The sequence below is a fragment of the Fonsecaea pedrosoi genome (genome assembly GCF_000835455.1).
Source record: "Fonsecaea pedrosoi CBS 271.37 unplaced genomic scaffold supercont1.2, whole genome shotgun sequence".
NCBI classification, from domain to species: domain Eukaryota; kingdom Fungi; phylum Ascomycota; class Eurotiomycetes; order Chaetothyriales; family Herpotrichiellaceae; genus Fonsecaea; species Fonsecaea pedrosoi.
This window is the reverse complement of record NW_013550614.1, coordinates 1007373-1029131: the sequence shown is the minus strand read 5'-3', so window position 1 is coordinate 1029131 and position 21759 is coordinate 1007373. Positions and strand designations below refer to the sequence as shown.

Below are 21759 nucleotides of genomic sequence, written 5' to 3'. Positions count from 1 at the left end.
ACTAGAATGCCACGAAGGAGGCGACCGAGATACGGTGGTGCAGGTGTTGGTAGGTACCCAAGAAAGGTATATCGGAAGAGGACCGTGAGGACGGACGGATGGGACACCTACAGATACAAGTCTACCAGTACAAGTACCTTCAAGTATACTCGGGGTATTTACCTACCTCTGTACCTCCCTCCTCCTTGACAGAATCCCATACAAGTACAGGCCCAGAACCCGGACGGTACAGCCTCTACCTAGTACTACAATAATGACTCGCATCAATCCTCGTCACGTAGTATTCCCCTGGTGCCGGCAACAGGGCCACACTGGCACACTGGCACACAGAGGTTGCTGTAGGTAATAATGGACCTCGGTACATTTCCCTTCCCTCTCACACTTCCCCTTTCGACCTGGAACCTGGGACCTGGGACCTGGGACCTGCACGGCCTAGCACGGCTCGACGGCTCGACCCCGTACCAGACAGAGGGCACGGGATCGAGACCGGGCCCACGTCCCCAGCTCTCCTCTCACAACCGGGTCTCCACTTTTCCTTCGCAGCCGGGCACCCAGCACTCCAAGTCTGCGTAGAGGGAGAAAAGCGGCTTTCGAGTTTGCCGGACGTAGGGCGTTTTGGTCCTTGGGGGCCCGGGCAGCGGAAATAATGGGGAGCGCACGCAGGCGCGCGGGGGAAGAGAAATGCGAGGATCAGAGCGAGATTGTGAACTCGAACTCGGACTTCCGAGGCTGAATTGCTGGGGGGCCAAGTACACGCAAACGAACCGCATAGATTTGATTTCTCACTCTTGTCTCTCAACTCACTCACGAGAATGGATTATTGATTGATTTGTAAATCACTCTCCCTCCCTCCCTTCCTCACCATACCTTTTTCGCACTTCCGGCCTCCTGTCATCAAGCTATTCCAGTGATACCTAGGTAACAAACAACAAAACCCGGACGGAAAGTGACGCGGGCGGCTAGATTACACTAGTACCTACCTCGTACACACATACCAACATACATACATTGTACCTACAGTACGTTGCTTATTGCAAAAAGCAAGCAACTTCGAATATATTATAGCCTTCTCGAGATGGAGGTTTGTGTCTGCGCATAACATTTCTCTCGGTGGAAATACGTGTGCAGGCATCATGGCTCGAGGTGTGTCGAATACGAGGACGAATGGCGTCCGCATCGTCGAGGTCGGACCCCGCGACGGTCTGCAGAATGTCAAGACGGCGATCCCGACCGCCACGAAGCTGGAGCTCATCGCTCGTCTACGCGCTACGGGCCTGGATACAATAGAGATCACGTCCGTGGTCTCACCGCGCGCCATCCCGCAATTGGCCGACTGTCGACAAGTGCTCGCGGACCAAACCATCAAGACATTGCTACTCGACGGCAACCTTCGACTGCCGGTGTTGATCCCCAACCTGAAGGGTCTGCAGATTGCAATGGAAAACTCGGTGCGCGAGGTGGCGGTCTTTGTGAGTGCCACCGAGGGATTCAGCAAAGCCAACATCAACGCGACTGTCGAAGAGGGTTTGTCAAGGGCGAGGCAAGTGGCAGAGAAAGCTACCGCTGCAGGTCTGGCGGTCAGAGGATATATTTCGTGCATTTTTGCGGACCCCTTTGACGGCCCTACTCCGCAGGCCGCTGTTCTGAAAGTCGTGCGGGCCTTGTTGGATATGGGATGCTACGAAGTCAGCCTGGGCGATACACTGGGCGTTGGCACAGCGGCCGACGTCGAAAGCCTGCTCCTGTATCTCCGGAACAACGGCATTCCACTGTCACAGCTTGCGGGGCATTTTCACGACACCTATGGCCAGGCCGTCAGCAACGTTTGGCAGGCTTATCAGTGTGGTCTCCGTGTCTTCGATAGCAGTGTCGGCGGATTGGGCGGCTGCCCCTTTGCGCCTGGGGCAAAGGGCAATGCTGCGACGGAAGACCTGGTGTATTTGTTCCAGCAGGCCGGAGTTGAGACTGGGGTGGACCTTTCGAAGCTAATGGAAGTCGGGAGCTGGATCTCTGAGCAATTGAAGAAACCAAACGAGAGCCGCGCCGGAGTCGCTCTGCTGGCTAAACGAGCCCTCCTTCAGTCCAGAGGTACGACGCAACAAAAGAGCCAAACCTCCCCAGCATACACCTGGACGTTGGTCAATGAGACGGAGAGCATCAGGCTGTACCGATCAGGAGTCAACCTCAAAGTGGTTCTCAATCAGCCAAAGAAGGGCAATGCTCTGACCACTCCCATGATCAACGATCTGACGGACGTTTTCCGTCGGGCACGGGAAGATCGCACAACCTCTCGAATAGTCTTGACTGCCGAAGGAAAATACTTTTGTGCAGGGATGGACCTTGGAAAAGGGACTTCGCCGGTTGCGCAATCAAGCGAAGTCAGCGACGCACAATACGAGCGTCTCACACAGCTCTTTGAAGCAATTGACAACGCCCCTCAAGTGACGATAGCCGGTATCAATGGGTCGGCATTTGGTGGTGGAGTTGGACTCGCCTTTGCGTGCGACGTTAGGATCGCAGTCAAATCTGCCACATTCACTCTGAGCGAAGCTAAACTAGGATTGTGTCCAGCGACCATCTCGAAATATGTGGTCAGAGAATGGGGGCTCGCTTTCACCAGAGAGGCCATGCTCTCTGCGCGTCCAATACCGATGGATGAGCTGCGGTCCCTAGCCGTGGTCGCGAAGGTTGTCGACGACCCCACACAGCTTCAGACAGAGTTGGATCGATACCTCGCTCGCTTGAAGGTGGCTGGTCCGGAAGCGTCTACCATGTGCAAAGAATTGGTCAGACTGGGCTGGCTCCATTCCGGAAGCGCAGAGCAAGCCAAGGGGATCAAGCAACTATTTGACAAGATGATGCGCCCGGATGGTGAAGCAGCCATTGGATTGAAAGCGTTTCAAGCCACCAAGAAGCCATTGGACTGGGATGAGATTACCATGACGCGGTCAGCAGCGGCTCCAAAGGCCAAGTTATAGATTGAGCATCACAAGTGTAAGTGTAACCATTGAAAAGAATATGCGCCTACCGCAGGTGTAGAAGGTAGAAAAGGAATGGCGGAGTTTAAATTACGTACGCTCCGCCGTATCTGCTACGGCGAATTATCCAAGACTTATCCGCATCTCCCCACGAATCATTTCGACCATCATTGGTATTACTCGTAATAGCGCCTCTGGGTGCCTCTGGGTGCCTAACACCCCAACAACCCACTTCGGCATAGTCTTGTTTTTGTTGCAGTTGTGTGACCTTTGGGTGCACGCACCTCCGATGTCAACTTGCATATGGACATGTGAAAGAAGAAAATACTTACAGAACCCTTTCCCTCTCATCAGCTCATGCTCATGTGGGCTTGTCACCACAACGGACCTCAAGACTCCGCTCCCCAACTGCTCAGGTCTCCTCATTCTATCTCCCCTTGGCTGAGGCTGACATTTTTCTCCTTACCATCATGACTGAATTATAATACTTCATCTCTCCATTTTTGCATTGACATTAGCACAATCACTTGAGCTGAACTACCACCTATTGTCTCTCTCATTAAGTGTTTCTTGTCTGTGCCACTTTCTTTCAAAGCATCAAACCTCCTGGTCATCATGGAGATGCCTCAAGTCTACCGACCCATTCCTCGACGAGCATTTGAGCTCACACCTGCTTCGACGGACTCCTCACACCCTCCGTCTCCGGCTGAAGCTACAAACCCCGAGTTGCTTCTGACGCAAAAGCCTGATCTCCCACCGAGTCGCACACGATCAATCCTCAACTTGACATCTTCGACTCTGCTTGGGATTTACTCTCCTCTCACCTCAGAGGGTAACCGGGATGAAACATCTACACCTTGGGGTACCGGAGCACAGACACCCAGCAAAAGGCCGAGCATAGATGACTACACCTATGAATCGACGGGGGGTCCAGTGACTTGGAACGGAGAGGCCACAAAACCCCGGCTCAAAGTAAAGAGAAAAGGCTTCCGTGGCTATCTAGTGCCTCTGTTCTTGCAGACCTTGCTATTATTCGGATGCGGGATTGGCTATGGGACACTAATCACCCACCTCCACAAGACTCAACAGATCACGCCGGTCCCCGTGCCTGACATCGACCGGAGCTCTCTGTATTATCAGGTCTCTTGGGGCATCTTTGGCATTTTGCTCGGGAATGCCCTTCCCCTCGTCGATTCCTTCTGGGAGAGATTTGTGTCGTCTGAATCAAAGTCACTAAAGAGCACGGCGCTCGAGCCTGAAGCTGCCAATTCTTCCACGTCGACCGATAGTGGATTGGGCCCATTATGGTACTCTACCGTTCGCAGCATGGGAGCGTTTGTTGGTATTGCATTTGCAGTGGTGAGCCATCCTATACTGTCTCCCACCATCAAACAGTATGTACTGACTGTGTCAGCGCCGGATTCCCTGGCAATCCACGCTGCAAGTTGCTTTGACTCTGGCTCTGGCGAATCCTGTGCTGTGGTATATCATCGACCGATCTCTACCCGGCTTCGCCTTTTCAGCAGCTGTAAGCACCATCGGCACTTTGGTTATGTTGGTGGTGGACCCCGATTTCGTGCCAGTCCCAGCAATTCATCAGCCAATGGCGTCTGAACAGTTTGGTGTCTATACCTGGTTGGCGAGCATTCTGTTTTGCACCAGCCTTTGCTTTGGTGCGATTGGAAGGAGGCTACGATTGTGATCAATGACGACTGATCAACTCTACTTTTCTATTTCGAGAGATAACCTAGAATATATAATGCCCTTCAAAAGCCTCGATTGACACCCGTCCATCCTGGATTCTCAAGGTATGACTTGTAGAGATTGTTCGGCCATGAAGCTGCAGGGGCCTTGGCTGGATTCTGAATAGCTTGGTGAACGACGGCGTCCCCCAAGATCTTCTCGATCTCTAAACGTGGAAGTTTGGTCTCCAGAGTTTCCGCAAAGGCCACTGCGTCCAGGGCCGCCCGAGTTGCGGGACGAAAATCGATCAAGACACCCAACCTCACCAGCCTAGCCAATGGTGTGATGCGTTCTGCTATGCCTGGTGAAGTATGTAGAGCGATCGCCGTCCAGACCTCGTGCACCTCTGCTTCGGATTTCATCTGCTTGCGCAGGAAGTCCGCGGCAGCATCGGCGCCCTCGACCTCGAATCTTTGTGGGCCATTGTGCACCTCGGCGGTACCAATATCATGACATATGCATGCCACGAACAAGAGATCACTGTCTGCCCATTCACTCTTCTCCCGCTGAGCCAGCCAATTCGCCAACAAGTAGACCCGCAACGAGTGATGCACGATCGTCAGCGGCAGGGCAGCGGACGTCACCAGGTCGAACGCAGCGGCGCAAAGGGGGGAAGCGGGTACAAAGGCTTGCAACGATTGTGATCCCTTTGCTGCACTGTTATCAGAGGAATGCGACTGTGAGAGGGTTGTTTCAGGTGTCACACCTAGCGAGGGCTCTGCGCCGGGCGCTGCGGAACGGCCGCACATTGGCTGGTTTGAAGGAGAAGAGTGGCACGAGGGTGCACGAACTTGACAGTGGGAATGTTGCGTGTTGACGTAGCTGGTGTTTACAACAGACGCCTTTGGCACCACCAGATGTTGATTGTCAATATGCAAAATACCTGATGGATGGTGCACAACAATCAGGTTTTTCCATGGGTTATCCGGTGAGCCCACCCCAGGTGTTCGTAGACCATCATGCGCTCCATGATCTTGGTGTGCAGTTAGTCAGACCAGATGACCACTGAACGCGCCTGCGCGAGACATGAATGGCCAGGCGCGACGCGGTTGGGGGGATCGAGGGAGGTCTCAAACATGGGCTTGCTGATGCTTGGGTTCCCCCTGATTAAATCATGATGGGCGTATGATAGGCGTCGGGAGGACGGGCACTGGCGCCGAACTAATAGTGAAGCGGTAAGGTGTGTGGGCCACTAGACCTGCTTCAGGTGACGAATGTTGGCTCCAAATATAAAAAAAATGTGCCAAGCGAAGGGGGCCGCTATCAACAAGAGGAATGAATCCATGGTGCGAACACCCTGCGCTTTTTTGGCCCTGTTTGCGACGCCCTCACGCATACCTGACTATCCTACCCCTCTGACAAGAGACCGAACTCTCCCTCCTGACATTATTTGACGCCCTTTTTACACTCCTTCGCCGTTCCCGCTCGAGAGCTGGCTCTTGTGCGACGATCAACTTGTCTTGCTGCCCAACCCGACCCGCTCCTTCATAGTCTCTTTTTTTTTTTCGTGTTGATTGACTCGCAGCCCTGAACTTTTGAGAGGGGGGAATTTCCCTCACCACTTACGCAACAACACGCAAGATGGTTTCTTTTCAATGCGAGGTCAGCACCATGCGCAGCGGATCGTCACCCTTTGCGGTTTCTAACCATCCCGTCTACAGGCCTGTGGCGACGTCCTGACCAAGAAGAAACTCGATCCGCACCGCAATCAATGCCGGGGCGCCGTGTTTACCTGTATCGATTGCATGACGACTTTTCAAGGCACGAGCTACAGAGCACATACAGTATGTGAAACGCACAGGCACACTCTTCTTCAAACAGGGGAATCCTTTCTACATACACCGCGCCCGACTACGCAGAGCATCTTTTGACACTGACCGGGTTTGCCCCAAATAGTCATGTATCACCGAAGATCAGAAATACCAGGGCGCTTTATATCGCGAGAAGCCTTCCAAGGCCGCGAAACGAAAGTCGGTATCTATTGTCGAGCCAGAGAACGAAAAGGCTCTGGTGCCCCGTCCAGCATATGTTGAAGACGACTTCGATATAGATGCGCCTCCACACGTTCCCACTCCTCCTCCCGCCGTGCCGGACTCAAATCGTGATAGTGTCTTTGATTATATGGTCGATGAAGGCAGTCAAATAGGCACACCTCAGATAAGCTTCACAAAGGATAAGGAGGAAATGTCAATGAAGCAGACCGCTCCGTCAATTTTCTCCAGCAGTCGGCCATCCAGCCAAAATGGGTATCACAACGCAGAAGAGGAGGAGCGACATAGCAAGGAGTACGAAGAAAATGGCTATACTTGGGGTGCAGCACCAGTCAAGCCCCGAGGTGGGTTAGACATGAACAACAGCACACTGTCACTCGAATTCATGACCCCAGCAGCGAAGGAGACGAAATCCAAATTAGACAAAAAGGAAAGACCACGGGTGCATAGCCGGACGAACAGCGGCAGTGAAAAGAAGCGGAAGCGCGCCACGGATGATCAAGTCCACGAGCTGGAAGGGGACACCCTGATGGCCGACGCGGTGAAGGCGGACACACCAGTGATTGTGCACTCTGGACTCACGGGTGGGTTGAATCGAATGATGTCCCAAGATGAGTCGTACCCATTCCGTCGATCTCCTGATCCCAACGACAAACGCGTGGTAGTCCAGAAAGAGCGCACGACTCGTCGAAGCTTGAAACCAGAAGACCCCACATCTCCGTTAAAACGTACTCGACACACCAAGGAGGATTCCAACGGCCTTGGCATCTCGATCAAAGGTCGAGCAGTTCGAGCGCTTTCAATGGTGGGCGGAGCACTTCTTCCTAGCCAGGTCGAGAGCCAGATGGCCAACACCAAAACGCGGAGGAGAGCCAGCTCGTCGGACCAGGGGAACAGTCTCTCCCGAATCCGCGACGGCGAGAAGCGAGAGAGAAAAAAGCACAAGGTCCATCGACATAATGGTACTGCATCCGCCAATATTCGACATGAACACCGCTCGCGCCGCCGGTATAGTGACGAATCGCCTTCGCGATCGCCAGGCGAAGGCACGACACGCAAACTCAAAGCCATCGAGTACCACAAACACGACGAGTCTGGCTCTGACACGGACTCGGATCCCATGCACCAGCATAACAACGGTGCAGGCAGACGCAAAAGCACAAATGGTGCAATGGTCGTGTTCGGCGCAGAAGAAAAGACGAAACGTGCTTGCCGCAGTTTCCTCGCCAATGCACCAGGACTCGACTCAGACAAAGGATATTCCATTCACAAGATGCTCAAGCGATGGCATAAGCATAACGATGTCCGAAGCAACACTTCGAAGATAGAAGAGGAGCAGGACTTATGGCGGGCGTTGAGAATAAAGCGGAATGAGAAGGGCGAGTATGTGGTGTTTTTCTGAGCGAAATGCAGCACTCTTCTTTCTTGGATGTCTTTCTATTTGAAGGGGTTCCATGATGTATTAATGGGCTGGGTGCTTGCGCTTGTACTCTCCTCCTGGGTTATCTCCAAGGTCCCATTCCGAAAATGTGAGGGAGACTGATTTAATAATGACAGAACTCGGTACCGAGTGGCATAACAGAGAAGGCTTACTTGCTGTTCTTTGAGCGGCTGATCGCGAATGACAGCATAGAATGAGAACAGTATTCCCACAATTGAGACCGAGGTTTTGATTGAATTTATTTGTGTAGGACTGTACAAGTGTCCTGGAGCTGGACGCTGTAGATGCGAAGGGTTAATGCCGATGGGTTACGAATACTGATCCGTGGTCTGTGGCATGGTACCACCATGTCACAGTATGTATCAACCATGGGGTGGACTTCACTTTAAAGACTCAGCAGTTGTCGTGAGATCAACGAACACACCGACATGTCGCTGTCAATCATCTGCGGCCTTCAGGAGAAGTAAGTAAGGAGGGTTCTGCACCTCATACACCATTCGCCGTGTTCAACATGGGATGGGGAAAAGGCTTCAGCCTGAAACACATGCACCGGGTCCCAAGAGACCGTTTTGGGTTTAGATCATCGGTGGAACGGGGCGCAGAGCGAAAGCCAGAGAATCCAATGGTTCGTTGGCCACTATCAGGGGGAGGATTCGATCATGGCGTCCGGGGCTGCATACGGACAGGCAGTCAACCCGAAGGGTTAATCAGTGGGCATTGGCTGGGGACATTCTAGGCCTTGTGCTGGGCCTATGGGAGGCACCGGGTCGCCCGAGCTTGACACTCTAAGGGCAATAAGGGTAGCAAGAGCCAGCACCCAAGCCCTGTGGGTGGCTGTCTGCCCACAACCTACTCGGGAACTGTTATGTTGTTCGTGCTTGGAACATCCGTAAGCTGACCGAACCGCTCCCACTTCTCACCTTTCCCAAAAACTCGTATTTACACCTGAGCCAAACCCTCGTCCCTCCTTATTTTATTCCCACACCAAGACGAACCAGACACCATGCCATCCACGACATAGGTCAAAGTTCACCGTCCGTCTCCTACAACACTGGAGTCTCTCGTCCTCGACTATGGCCAAACCTCCGCTTCGGCCTCCAAAGGGCCGACGTGGAGGATCGAAACCAAAGACCGTCTTGACTTGGGCCATCTTCCTCCTCCTCATAGCTGCGGCTCACCCTCAATCTCTCCCGCCGTCCGACGCCCCTCAGAGGTTGGTGGCTTCGACGCAGAGCCTGCGCTCCGACTCGAGTCGACCGTCCGCTCCAGCTGGCCGCAGTCCAGCAGAGATCCCCCTACTCAAAAACGACATCACCACTGTCAAATTTCGAAGCACCGATGAAAACCCCGAAAACCACAAGCTCCGTGCCTTGGCTCCAGCCCACGACTCTCCGAGTAGTGGTGCTGTCAGAGCACCTCTTGCACAGTCTGACGAGTCCTTTTCCCAGGGGCTCTCTGCGCTTTCCTCAGCGCGGCTGCTGCAAGATTGGGAGGTGGAGAACATTGTCCTACTAGCCACCATTGATGGCACCATACACGCCCGTGACAGGAAGACCGGTAACGAGAGGTGGTCACTGGGCATTCCAGACAGTCCTATGATCCAGACCATCCACCACAAATTGAACCGAAGTGACCCAGAGGTGGACGGCTCTCAGTATGAGGACGACTACATGTTCATTGTCGAGCCCAGCAAAGATGGCAACCTCTACATCCAACACCGGGACCCAAGAATAGGGCTACAACGATTAGGAATCACCGTCAGATCCCTTGCAGCCGAAACGCCGCAGTTTGTCGATGATCCACCACTCGTGACCATTTCGTCCCAGGAGACAACGGCATACGTGGTAGATGCAGCCACTGGCCATATTTTACAACAATTTGACAAATACAGGGGCTTCTCCAATGACGACCAAGGTCGCAGCTGCCGGCGACTCAGTGGTTTCGAGTTGGATGACCCTGCATGTGATCCAATTGGAACTATCAACCTGGGAAGAGTCGAGTACACCATTGAGATATCCCACAAGATCACAACCCAACCTCTTTGCACCATCAAATTCGCAGAATGGGTTCCAAACAAAGGAGACAGCGATCTCCAAGACCAATATGTAGCTCCATTGGACAACTACCAAATCCAGAGCTATTACAACGGTCGAATCATTGGTATTGACAGCACTGCCGACTCGGGCAAGGTGCCTCGATTTACCCACATGTTTGAAACTCCTGTGGCCCGGGTTTTTGATGTCGTCCGTCCCCTGGACAATCGAGACGAATCGGCCAAGCTTGTCTTATTAGCACGACCTACGGATTCGCCTCTCCTGGCCTCTCCCGAAATCTGGAGAAACGAAATGCAACGTGCTGAGAGGGTGTTTGTAAACAAAACCGAGTCTGGGGTGTGGTACGCCATGTCCGAGTTGTCATATCCCGGCGTAACCAGCGGTGCATCGCCTGCAAGCTCGAACTGGAACTATGACAGTGAGCCGTTGGATTTTGACAGCAATCTGGAAGAAATTGTCGGTGTTCACGTACTTTCCACGGAACCGAACCTCACTCCCCTCAGGCTGACGATATCCGGTCCGCCGCCCGCGACAGATCTGGCTGAGGAGGCTGAGAAGGCAATGGCGGCATTGGAAGCTAAGATCCCGCCTTCTTTGGTACCTGTGATCAACCATCCATTGCTATCCGTCTTCAACATCATCTGTGCCAGCATTTTCTTATTTGTGGTTGGACTACAGATGAGGGTTCCGATCATGTTGAAGATGCAACGCTTCCTCCGAAAGGCAGGCGTAGAAGTCGCTGTGCAGAAAACTCGGGCTTCCGCGACCGCTACTCCCGCCACTCCAGTTAGCACAGACGCTCAAGTCACCGAGGTTCCAGGAGATAAAGATGCCGCTGAAGTTGTCTCTGAAATCCTAGGGGACGTAGTCAAAACACCTGTCAGGAGTCGGGCTCAGAGCACAGCAGTCTCGGGTGCCAGCCCTGCAAAGAACGTCAAGGTTTTTGAACCCAACGATGAGAGTTCCGAGGGGGAGTCAGAGGACGAAAAGAACAAGGAAGAGTCCAACCCTAGCGAAAACGCCGAGAATGGTGCACAGCCTCGCCGTCGACATGCCAAGAGAGGGAAGCGAGGAGGGAAAAGGAACAAAAAGAGTAAAAAGACAATGGATCCAGAAGCTATGGATGAGAAGGAACAACTCGTTGCCGAGATACCCACCAAGGATGGCCTGCTTCAGGTTGGCAAGCTCAGAATCGACACCAGGGAAGACCGATGTCTAGGCCGTGGAAGCAATGGCACTGCGGTGTTTCCTGGCTCACTGGACGGCAGGGAAGTCGCAGTCAAGCGTTTGATTCGTTCCTCAAACAGCCTCGCTGCCAAAGAGATCAAACACCTGCTGTCGAGCGACGAGAACCCACACGTCATCCGCTACTTCGGAAAGGAGGAGTCTCAACACTTTACCTACATTGCGCTTGAGCGCTTCACCACATCTTTGGATCAGTTCATTGAGCGACCCCTTCAGTACCCCGAACTAGTGAAGCTGCCCGAAGGCTTTGATGTCAAGGACACCCTACGCCAAATCACAGAGGGCGTCCAACATCTGCATTCACTCAAGTTGGTACATCGAGACATCAAGCCTCAGAACGTCCTGGTAAAGGCTGTTAAGAGCAATCGCCCTACCAATGGATTGCCGAAACTCCAATTCGTCATTTCTGACTTTGGCCTATGCAAGCCTCTCGAAGAAGGGCCGGAATCTACCTTCGCTCCGACTGCGAACCATACAGCCGCTGGCACAACAGGGTGGAGAGCGCCGGAGCTGCTCGTCGGCTCTAGATCGGCCGTTGCACCGACTTCCAGCTCGACTACCACTTCCAAATCCACAACGCACTCTAGCGAAGGTACTGTTCTTGATCGCCCGTCAGGCCGTCGTGCAACCAAGGCCATCGATATCTTTTCCCTGGGATGTGTCTTTTACTATGTCATGACCCAAGGCCGTCATCCCTTTGATGTTGGGGGCACCAGCCTTGGCCGAGATTTGAACATCAAAGAGAACAAGTTCAGCACCGAAGACCTGCGCTTGTACGAGTACCAATTCGACGCCGATGACCTTGTGATGCAAATGCTCAAACACAACCCCAAAGAGCGACCTGACACAGGGCAAGTACTTCGTCATCCCTATTTCTGGGATGTGGCCGATAAGCTGGAATTCCTCTGCGATGTATCTGACTGCTACGAGCGGGAGAAAAATTCCATCACCAACATCTTTGATGAGAGCGCGATCCGCACGGCCGCTGAGAAAGAATCTCTTGCCGAGCTCGCCGCCCTGGAATCTCTTGCGCCTAACGTCATCGGGCCATCTAAGGATTGGCTTCGGGCACTTCCAAAAACCTTTCTCACTGAAATGGGCAAACAGCGTAAATACAGCGGTTCCAAGATGATCGACCTATTGAGGGTCATTCGGAATAAGAAGAACCACTTCCATGACTTGCCAGAGGACGTGAAGGAGCAGATGCTCGGCGGCAGTGCAAAGGGCTACTATGAATTCTGGGCCAAGAGATTCCCAAGCCTGCTAATCAACTGCCATTGTCTGATTTTGGAACGCGGCTTGATCGAGCGGTTTCGAATGGAGAGGTGGTTCCTTGAGTGAGCCCAGGGGGATTTGAGTCTGGGTCAGGGGATATACTATACAGAAAATAGTCAAAATTTGAAGACATCTAGCCTGATTTTCTTCGGTTCGATTTGATTGTCTGTTCTGTCTACCGTCTACTGTCTACCTGAGAGCCCTCTCGTCCTTGTGACATGCTCCGTGATTGCAAAGGCAAAAAGCCTAGATACAGTACGACGTACCTGAACTCACAGCGACAGTCGCGAATCCCATCGTCTATCTAGCCAAATCCTGGTCATGAGAGGTGTCATTTTCTGAAATGATCTCTTCTCTTTGTTCCGTCCATTGTCTTCTCAGTCCATGTTATGTGTGTATTTATGTACGTATGTACATACGAAGATGCATACATTCATACGAACATACGTACAATACACATGTACATGTTTTTATGACTGCGATTGCGATTGCGACTCACCTAATCAATGAGGTTGAACTCGCACTCTCAGTCGAGGGTCGGAAAAACGAGCAAGACGGACTTTCATTCCCGGAGTGTCATCCCTTTGCAGAGTGGGTTGATTGGTTGGTCGGTTGATTGATCGAGTGAGTTATTGAGAGGGTCAGAGGGTGAGAGGATGGGTGAGTGGTACTGATGAGTGCTGAGTGCTTGATGGCTGATCGTGGGGTCTCGTCTCTTTCTTTCCAAGGCAGGTAGGTACATGTATACCTCAGGTGCCGAAACGTGCGCACGTTCGGATTGTGACATGCATGACATACAAAACATATCTAGGGGCTGATCTGGAATTTGGGGCTGAGTCGGAAACAGTACGAAGTACTGTCTCATGACACGACATGGCGCAGGTACTTGGGTCCTTGAAACGATCTGACCTGGTATGCGTTGGTCTGATATGTCCCGGGAGTTCGCCAGCCAGCCAATGCTCTACCGATCTCATCCGTTCGTGGTTCTTGGATTCGGTGGGTAGGTTGAAGAGAAGGACTGGATAGTTGAGTGGACAGGCAGGTAGGTATGTGTGTAGGTCGATAGGTGAACGGATGGATGAGACTGGCTCGCCCTCAAGACATGTCCAGGCAAGTAATTTCGATCATGGCAATGAGTTTCGTCAATCATTGGATGTGCCGCGTTCGTGGTAAACGTCATTCAGCTTTTGTATGGCAGTGACGTGCCATTTAGTTCTTCGTTCTCGGTTTGGTCACACGAGGTTGATACACACGCCGTTACAGCGCGTGGAATCGCATCCATCTCATTTCCTTGCGATGTGTCTTCTGCGATCTTCCATTCGCCATCTGTCTTTTGCAGTACTCATTCACTCTTACATCCGCTCCCTCCTCCGAGGCGCTGCCCTAATGATATCGTCTACCCGCAGCAATAGCTCTGCCGCCTCGCTCGCGCTCCCTACCACCGCTTTCTTCAGCTTGTAACTCTCGATCACACCCAACTCTCGCATATCGGCGATGCCACCACCCGGGGTCAATAGATCCAAGCCCGAACTCGTCATACCTCTATACACCTCGCTTCTCAACTCTGACACGAGAGCGGAAGAATCGAGGCCGGCATTGTCCGCAAGGATGGTCGGGAGTTGACGTAGGGCGGTCGAGAATGAATCGACAGCCAGTCGCTTTTTCCCAGGGACCTTCTGCGCAAGGGAATCCACCGCTTTTGCCATCACCATTTCGGAAGAGCCGCCCCCGAGAACGACGCGGGGTTCTTTGATAGTTTGTGACAGAACGGCAAGAGCATCGTGTAGACTTCGCTCCGCTTCGTCCAGAAGTTGTTCTGTCGCGCCCCTGAGCACGATAGTGCAAGCTTGGCCTGCTGCCACACCGGAGAATTTGATCAATGTATCTTCACCGATAATAATCTCTTCAATCAAGTCGCAGTGCCCGAGCTTGACAGACTCCGGATGGTCAAAAGTGCTCGCAATCTCCCCACCAGTGACCAAAGCGAGACGTTCCACGCCGTCGAAATCGGCATGTTCGATGGACATGATTCCGGCTTCCGTGAACAGTTGCTCCGGCCAGTTATAGATCAATTGTCTGTTGATGAAGCAGTTGATTCCATGTGCTTTGATCCGTTCGACCTTCGCACGCATTCTCTCGCGCTCGGCTTTTTCCAACTCAGCCAGTTCTTTTGTCGAACCGACTTTCATGCGCGCAGCCCAAATTTTCACTTTATCCGTGTCCATTGCAGTATTCGCCACGAGTATTTTGGCATTTTCCAATCTCTTGGGTTGGTTGACACCAATACGTTTGTCGAGAATGAACCCTTCGTCGAGGTAAGAATCGGACAGTTTCCCTCCTGATTTCTTGATGATTTGGATGTGATTCAGATCGACAGACCCTCTGAGCCGGAGGACGGCGTCGACCGCCAAATTAGCAAATTGATCACGATCCTGAGAAAGGACCTTTGAGGACAGCGTTGTACGAGCGATTGCCAGGAGGTCTTTTCGGAAAAGCTCGGGTTGCTTGGAATTGTCGACAGCGGATTTTTCGAGTGCTTGCAAAGCTGCTTGTGATGCTAGACGGTAGCCTTCAATAATGGTTTGGGGGTGAATATGACGGTTTACTAGTTGTTCTGCCTCTCGAAGCAATTCTGCCGCCAGGACTGTAACCGATGTAGTGCCATCTCCTACTTCATCGTCTTGGACTTTAGAGATGTTGACGAGGACCTTTGCGGCGGCGTTGTCGAGGGCAATGGATTTGAGGATGGTGGCGCCGTCATTCGTTACCATAATCTCCCCGGTCGAAGCAGACTGAAGAATCTTGTCCATACCCTTCGGGCCGAGCGTGGATTTCACGAGGTCCCCAACTGCGATGGCACCGACGAAGGCGGAGAGACGCGCATTTTCACCCTTTTCTTCCTGCACATCGTCAGCAAAGATTTGTGTTGGATTATTGTATGCTGCCATGATGGCTTCTCTCGGTGTCCTCCTCTTCTTTGCTGGTGCTCCGGAAGGGATTGATGTGACAGGTAAAACGCAGTCCTGCGCAGATACAGCGAGTCGAAATTTTGAAGACTGCGGGGAGAATCAGGTCAGGCAAGGACAAGGCTGCGGCTTGGCAAGGCTAGACGGTATCTTACCTTGCCATGCTTGCGTGCTTACTTGTCACCATCATGAATCTGCATATCTTGGACAGCATCGCTGGGCAGTGATACAGGTATCCTAGTCCCACCACTTGTCAGACTTCACGACAGTATCAATCGCCGCAAATACACAGAAGTGCAAGAGACGAACGTTAGGCCTCCTTGGATGACAACCTCCATACTAACCTCTGCCACGTTTAATCCTTGTTCAACAATGACCAATTTCTCCTGCTACTACATAGCCAGCAAAACTAGATGTCTGTCCTGCTTTCCATACGAACACTGAAGACCTCAGCACCATCCGAAAATGGGCAATTGCATGTCATGTTCTCCAAACGAGGAAGACGTACGGATAGCAGAGTGTTACGTCCACGCTCAGAGATATCAACAACCATTTCACTCTAGCCACGGTCCAGTCACTGATGACAGGTCGTACCGCTCTCTCTGCCCGCATACTAATTCTTCCAATACGAGCGGTTCAAGACCACGGCATTATTAGTTCTGGTGCTGCGACTCAGACTTGTCGAGGCATGTCAAGAAGTAACGCTTCGACCTCAACACTCAGGCTCGGACGACCGAATCCAGGAGGGAAAATGGCAATCACTACCTACCGATGATTCTACAGGGCCTCAGCTCCGATTCACTGCCAGAACTAGATGGGCATGACGGAGGCTGGTCTCAACGCCTACGCAACTGGGGCTGTCTTTTTCATCCCTTGTTGGCGGTCATCATTACCACCAGGGGGAACAGCGTACGATGCGTATGAAGCGGTCCCTATGGACCAAGAGGGATTTGATAGAGATGAGTTTTCATCAAGCTGCCGTCTGAACACTTTCTATGGAGCCTGATGGCATCATATCAACTCATCGGTACAAGGGAAAAAAAGGGGATTGGGTACAAAACGGCGTCAATTTTCTCCTCAATGCGGGCTTAACTTCACGCTGGTTTGAATTGTCTTGGCATTTAGGACCCCTGTTTGCCCTGTTCAGCCTCTCGCCATCTTTCCTCGCTAGAACCATATCAGGGACATGGATAGTGGTTCTCAAAGTAGCTACATTTAACATGAGTAGCTCCTGCTTGACGGATTCCGACTTCTATTGTCTTCATACATAATGTTTGAACGCACTCCCTTCGACTAGAGCCACTGATGCATTTAATCCGTTTGCCCCTTCAGTTGCAAAAGAGCGTATTCAACCAGCCACGCAAATGGGTCGACAGTCACATATTGCTCGTCTAGCCTTGGTAAGAGATCATGCGGTGTGAAGAGCTTCCGGGAAGCCGAAATACCCCCTTCTCATAACACTTTAACCACTTTTGCCATGGATACAATCAAGTTGCATCTAAACAACTGACAGTTGATATTAGGGACGATCTCCTTTCGGACCTCCGCTGGAAGATGAGAATGGGGAGTTCATCCTTGGACCGAACGTGCAGCGTCGAACAGACCACAACTATATTCAACAATTCGATGATCGAGGTCATCCAAGAAATCCTGCTTCCGAGACGTTGAGGAGACGACTGCTTCGAGCCCAAAATGAAGCCCTGTCCACAGTCGGTGTCGTTGTTCGCAAAGCACAAATGCAGCGATCTCGGTGGCAATCGATGAATGATGCGCAGCGATATCGACTTCTCCTAGACGAGCATGCTACTGGCGCTTACTGCGAGATCGTCGAGACTGTTGTTCAAAATGTTGCTACCCACTGGATAGTCAACTTTCGCCGGCGTCTTCTGGTAAGTAAACCAACCAACTACCCACTTCGCCGCAGCTGACGTGCCCAGACTTTCAAGTCCTACTTAGGATTGCCTGTTCCACAGATGCTCTTCTCGGAATGGAGTATCATGGGGCCGAGCACTTTCCTGTTTGCTGGCTTCGTCCCTGGCACAATTGCGAGGATCAGCCAATTGCTCAGAATTGCGATACTAGAGGATGATAGAGTTTCGAGGCCAGCACGCTCAGCTTCAGCTCTAGGATTATCAAATATCAGCAGGATAATTCGCCGGTCAAGGTGAGCAATCCTGCGGCTTTGACGACTTTTCACTGACTTTAGGTAGCTTACAAGTCCTATGGTTTGCCTTCGAGTACCCGTTCTACGCCTATTCCATCTTACAATCGCTCAACCTCATCCCGCTTCACCCTGCGCCCTCCTGGACTGCCTTGGTACCCTTCAGTGGTCAGTCCCCTGTTAGCATGTCGCCCGGCGTGTCAGACTGGTCCTGGAGAGCCTTGATCCCATCACTGGTGAAGATAATTTCCAGCCCTTTTGTCTTAGCTTTCATCAGAGACCTGCTTGGCAACTATCTCTTCAAAAAGGTCTATGTTCTGGTCCGCCAAATGGTAGCGAAGCCCGACCGGCCAGATCGCATATCGCTACAAAGTGCCAGAAATCTGAACCTTGAGACTGCTTCTATTGAACTGGAAGAGGCTATTTTCGGTGAATCGGGTGGATCGAGCCCACGGTCCATGAGAGACACTATTCAGGCAATAATTCCAGCCTCTTTATGGTTTTGGGTCCGGATCATTCAGACACAAAGAGTTCCCTTGGCAGTCGAATTGAGCCCAAATATTGAAAGGGAGTTACTAGGACGGAGTGCCATGCACTACCGAGCATTATATCGACAGAATCGTGAACTTGATCTCAGACGAGCCCCAAGAACCCTTCGAGTCATGGCTATACGTTCTGCCTTTCACGACTTCAACTTGGATCCGGATCACTCGATGATTGACATATTCGAGTTGGCCGACGATGTGAGCTTCCGAGCGTCGAGTCCAGCATCTACCTCGACACCAGACCCCCAAGATGGACCACTCCTCACGGAATTGGAGACAGGCCTCGGCACTGCGCACGAGGCTCAAGACAATGCTGAACGTGAGATTGAGCTAGGAGAGGGACAATTCGGCGATGATCAGATTGTAGAAAATGCAAACGATGAAGATCTCCTTGACTGGAGCGATCCGCACCAAGAGACCGGCGATTCTCCCTATCCTCTCCCGTCTTCAGACAGTCCAGCGGTGGATACGGAGGGTCTACAGCCTGCCGTTCCATTGGAGACCCTTCTTGAGCCTGGTCTACCGGACACTACGAATTCCGGAGAGCGACAAACAGCCAGCCCGGTTCCAGCTACGCCGGATGCGGGATCTCCAATTCCTCCGATTCCATCCTCCGGCTCTCCTCTACAGCGGACTCCGTCTCCTATTTCCCCTGTCCCGGGCATATCTCGTGCGGCGAGTTTACCCCACACAACACCACGGCCTGTGCGCCGTCCGACCGTCATAGAACAAGACGCACCAACGATGGGAGACGAGATGCTGCAACGTCGTCAATCGCAATCGAGAGATCCGGGTAATACCGACGAGAGTCTTTATCGCGTGACTATCCTGTCCAATCACCCGGCTGAAGCTTTCGCACATTACACGACCTCGATCATTGAGTCTATTGTCCTGCTCCCGCTTGACATCCTGTTCTTAAGGTCACTAGCTCGAGGGTTCCTCTCTCACCAATCTGCAGATCAACAAAGGGCCACGACTTCCTCATTGCTTGGAGATGTATGGCCTCCCACTTCGGGAATGAGGGTGCGAGACCTTTCCATGATGCAAAGATGGCAATTCTGGGGTAATTGGGCCCTCACGATCGGCATGCAAGGCCTGGTAAATTTTGTGATATGGGGAATTGGCGCTCGGATAACAATGAGACTGGGTGAGAGATTCGGCTGGGGAAACATATGAGGTCTAATTGGAATCGAGCCGATGGGCAGTTGAAAAGTGTTTCGTAAAATGTACTCAAAAGATACCCGGCCACTTGGTCATGCGAGAAGTCGATTTGACTTCCTTCTAAGGAGGAAGAAACCCGGCTCTAGAGAATATGCTCGCCTCCCTGTCGACTGCTGTCAGGTCGTAGGTTGGCCTAATATGTAGAATCAAGTTTATCGCCTAGTGCTTTGATCCTGTCCTGAGGAGGAACGCAGAGCCGCGAGGCTGAAATCCAACCAATCACTTGCCGGAAGGCTTCTCCGCGTCGAATTATTGCGCAGTTGCAATTTTCTGAACGCTTGACTGATTGTAGCAACCACATTCTACCAGAAAAAGAGCGCTCAATTTCGATGTCAAAACGAAAATCAGAAGAGCCCTTGGAGGCCGTTCTCGTCAGTGCATCCCCGGCAAGCAAGAAAGCGCGTGTTGAAGATGTACTAGAGGAAGAGCCCCGTGCGCATGGTGATCTAGATACTTCTCAAAGCCGAGACGCCCAACCTACAAATGGCGCCGATGTCTTTGAGAAGATGACAGGGGACCAAGGGGAGGAAGAAGAAGTCGAATCAGATGTGGAAGACGATCGGTTACCGGTTGCGCCCCTGCGACAAAATGCTCCCGCAGAAGGCTACGACGATCTCTATCTTGACACCATCAATCGATCCTTGCTCGATTTCGACTTTGAGAAACTCTGCTCCGTTACCCTCTCCAACATCAATGTCTACGCCTGCCTGGTGTGCGGCAAATACTTCCAAGGGCGAGGCCCAAAGTCTCACGCCTATCTGCACGCGCTCGAAGTCGATCATCATGTCTTCATCAACATGGAAACGAAGAAGGTCTACGTCCTACCCGAGGGCTATGAGGTGCACAACAAGAGTTTGGACGATATCAAGTACGTGGTGGATCCAAAATACACGGAAGAGGAGGTCAAAATGCTAGACAAGGATCCGAAGGAGTCAACAGACCTTGCCCACAAGAGGTACAGGCCAGGTTTTATGGGAATGAACAACATCAAAGCCAACGACTATCTCAATGTTGTTGTGCAGGCGTTGGCACATATCTCGCCCTTGAGGGATTTCTTCCTCCTGCAAGAGTTTCCACACACGGCGTCGCAGTTACCAGTGCGCTTCAGCACGCTGGTCCGCAAGCTTTGGAACCCAAGGGCGTTTCGATCTCACGTCTCGCCGCACGAACTATTGCAGGAGATTGCCCTGCGATCGTCGAAAAGATTTACTCTGACACACCAATCTGATCCTGTGGATTTGCTCGCGTGGCTCCTCAACAACCTGCACAGTACGTTAGGAGGTTCACGCAAGGCGCTTTCATCACCCATCTACAAGTGTTTTCAAGGGAAATTGCGCGTTGAGTCACAAGAAATCACAGCGAAATCCGATACGACGGGCGATCGACTCAGATTTGAAGAGTCGTCTAACATCAAGACGGACATGCATCCGTTCCTCATCTTGACGCTAGATCTCCCTCCAGTGCCGCTCTTTCGAGATGCGGTCGAATCCAAGAATATCATCCCTCAAGTCCCTCTGACCACCCTGTTACAGAAATACAACGGGCTGAATGCCATGGAGAGAGCGGCTCATCGACTGCGACATCGACTTCTACACCCGCTTCCGCCCTACCTTCTATTCCATATCAAGCGATTCAGTCGGAATAAATTTGTTTCCGAGAGGAACCCGACCATTGTGACATTTCCTTCTCCTCGAGGGCTGGACATGTCACCTTACGTCGAACCTAATCCGGCGGTCCACCCACCCGGGGAGCCAATCCTTTACGACATGGTTGCAAACATTATTTTGGATACGACATCGATTTCTAGTGCTGGTGGTGAAGATACTAATGCCGCCGACGCCGCGAACAAAGCTGCTGGGGCCGAGGGTCAGAAAGTGGCATGGAAGGTTCAACTGAGGGACAAGGCTGTTGCATATGCTCAGCGAACTGATCTCCCGGAATGGCTGGAAATACAAGATCTCTGGCTCGAACGAGCAGAATCTGAAACGCTTTTCACGAGAGAGGGTTACCTGATGGTATGGGAACGACGGAGAGAAAAAAAGAAGGCCAAGGCAACGAATGGAGTGAAAGCAACTCAGAGTTGAACCACGACAGTCTTGATTTGAGAGATTTTATCAGCTCCCAGTTTTATTTTATTCC

The 21759-nt window shown here is 52.0% G+C and overlaps 8 protein-coding genes across 8 annotated transcripts; 6 read left to right on the top strand and 2 right to left on the bottom strand.

The window, feature by feature from the left end:
- Positions 1-1133: 1133 nt before the first annotated feature.
- On the top strand, positions 1134-2978 carry Z517_02336 (uncharacterized protein; the record flags this gene model as incomplete). The annotated part of the gene is made up of 1 exon (XM_013431447.1): positions 1134-2978. The coding sequence occupies one exon, from the start codon at positions 1134-1136 to the stop codon at positions 2976-2978; it is 1845 nt and encodes a 614-aa protein (XP_013286901.1).
- A 615-nt stretch (positions 2979-3593) lies between these two features.
- Z517_02335 (uncharacterized protein) lies at positions 3594-4680 on the top strand (the record flags this gene model as incomplete). Its single annotated transcript, XM_013431446.1, has 2 exons — positions 3594-4337; positions 4393-4680. The coding sequence occupies 2 exons, from the start codon at positions 3594-3596 to the stop codon at positions 4678-4680; spliced, it is 1032 nt and encodes a 343-aa protein (XP_013286900.1).
- A 64-nt stretch (positions 4681-4744) lies between these two features.
- Z517_02334 (uncharacterized protein) lies at positions 4745-5470 on the bottom strand (the record flags this gene model as incomplete). The annotated part of the gene is made up of 1 exon (XM_013431445.1): positions 4745-5470. One exon carries the CDS (start codon positions 5468-5470, stop codon positions 4745-4747), a length of 726 nt encoding a protein of 241 aa, XP_013286899.1.
- An 832-nt stretch (positions 5471-6302) lies between these two features.
- Z517_02333 (uncharacterized protein) lies at positions 6303-8114 on the top strand (the record flags this gene model as incomplete). The annotated part of the gene is made up of 3 exons (XM_013431444.1): positions 6303-6323; positions 6383-6505; positions 6618-8114. 3 exons carry the CDS (start codon positions 6303-6305, stop codon positions 8112-8114), a joined length of 1641 nt encoding a protein of 546 aa, XP_013286898.1.
- A 1112-nt stretch (positions 8115-9226) lies between these two features.
- Positions 9227-12793, top strand: Z517_02332 (uncharacterized protein; the record flags this gene model as incomplete). Its single annotated transcript, XM_013431443.1, has 1 exon — positions 9227-12793. The coding sequence occupies one exon, from the start codon at positions 9227-9229 to the stop codon at positions 12791-12793; it is 3567 nt and encodes a 1188-aa protein (XP_013286897.1).
- Positions 12794-14079: 1286 nt separating this feature from the next.
- Z517_02331 (T-complex protein 1 subunit beta) lies at positions 14080-15675 on the bottom strand (the record flags this gene model as incomplete). The annotated part of the gene is made up of 1 exon (XM_013431442.1): positions 14080-15675. One exon carries the CDS (start codon positions 15673-15675, stop codon positions 14080-14082), a length of 1596 nt encoding a protein of 531 aa, XP_013286896.1.
- A 1382-nt stretch (positions 15676-17057) lies between these two features.
- On the top strand, positions 17058-19575 carry Z517_02330 (uncharacterized protein; the record flags this gene model as incomplete). The annotated part of the gene is made up of 4 exons (XM_013431441.1): positions 17058-17093; positions 17217-17582; positions 17631-17857; positions 17904-19575. 4 exons carry the CDS (start codon positions 17058-17060, stop codon positions 19573-19575), a joined length of 2301 nt encoding a protein of 766 aa, XP_013286895.1.
- A 374-nt stretch (positions 19576-19949) lies between these two features.
- Z517_02329 (uncharacterized protein) lies at positions 19950-21704 on the top strand (the record flags this gene model as incomplete). The annotated part of the gene is made up of 1 exon (XM_013431440.1): positions 19950-21704. One exon carries the CDS (start codon positions 19950-19952, stop codon positions 21702-21704), a length of 1755 nt encoding a protein of 584 aa, XP_013286894.1.
- Between the last annotated feature and the right edge of the window lie 55 nt (positions 21705-21759).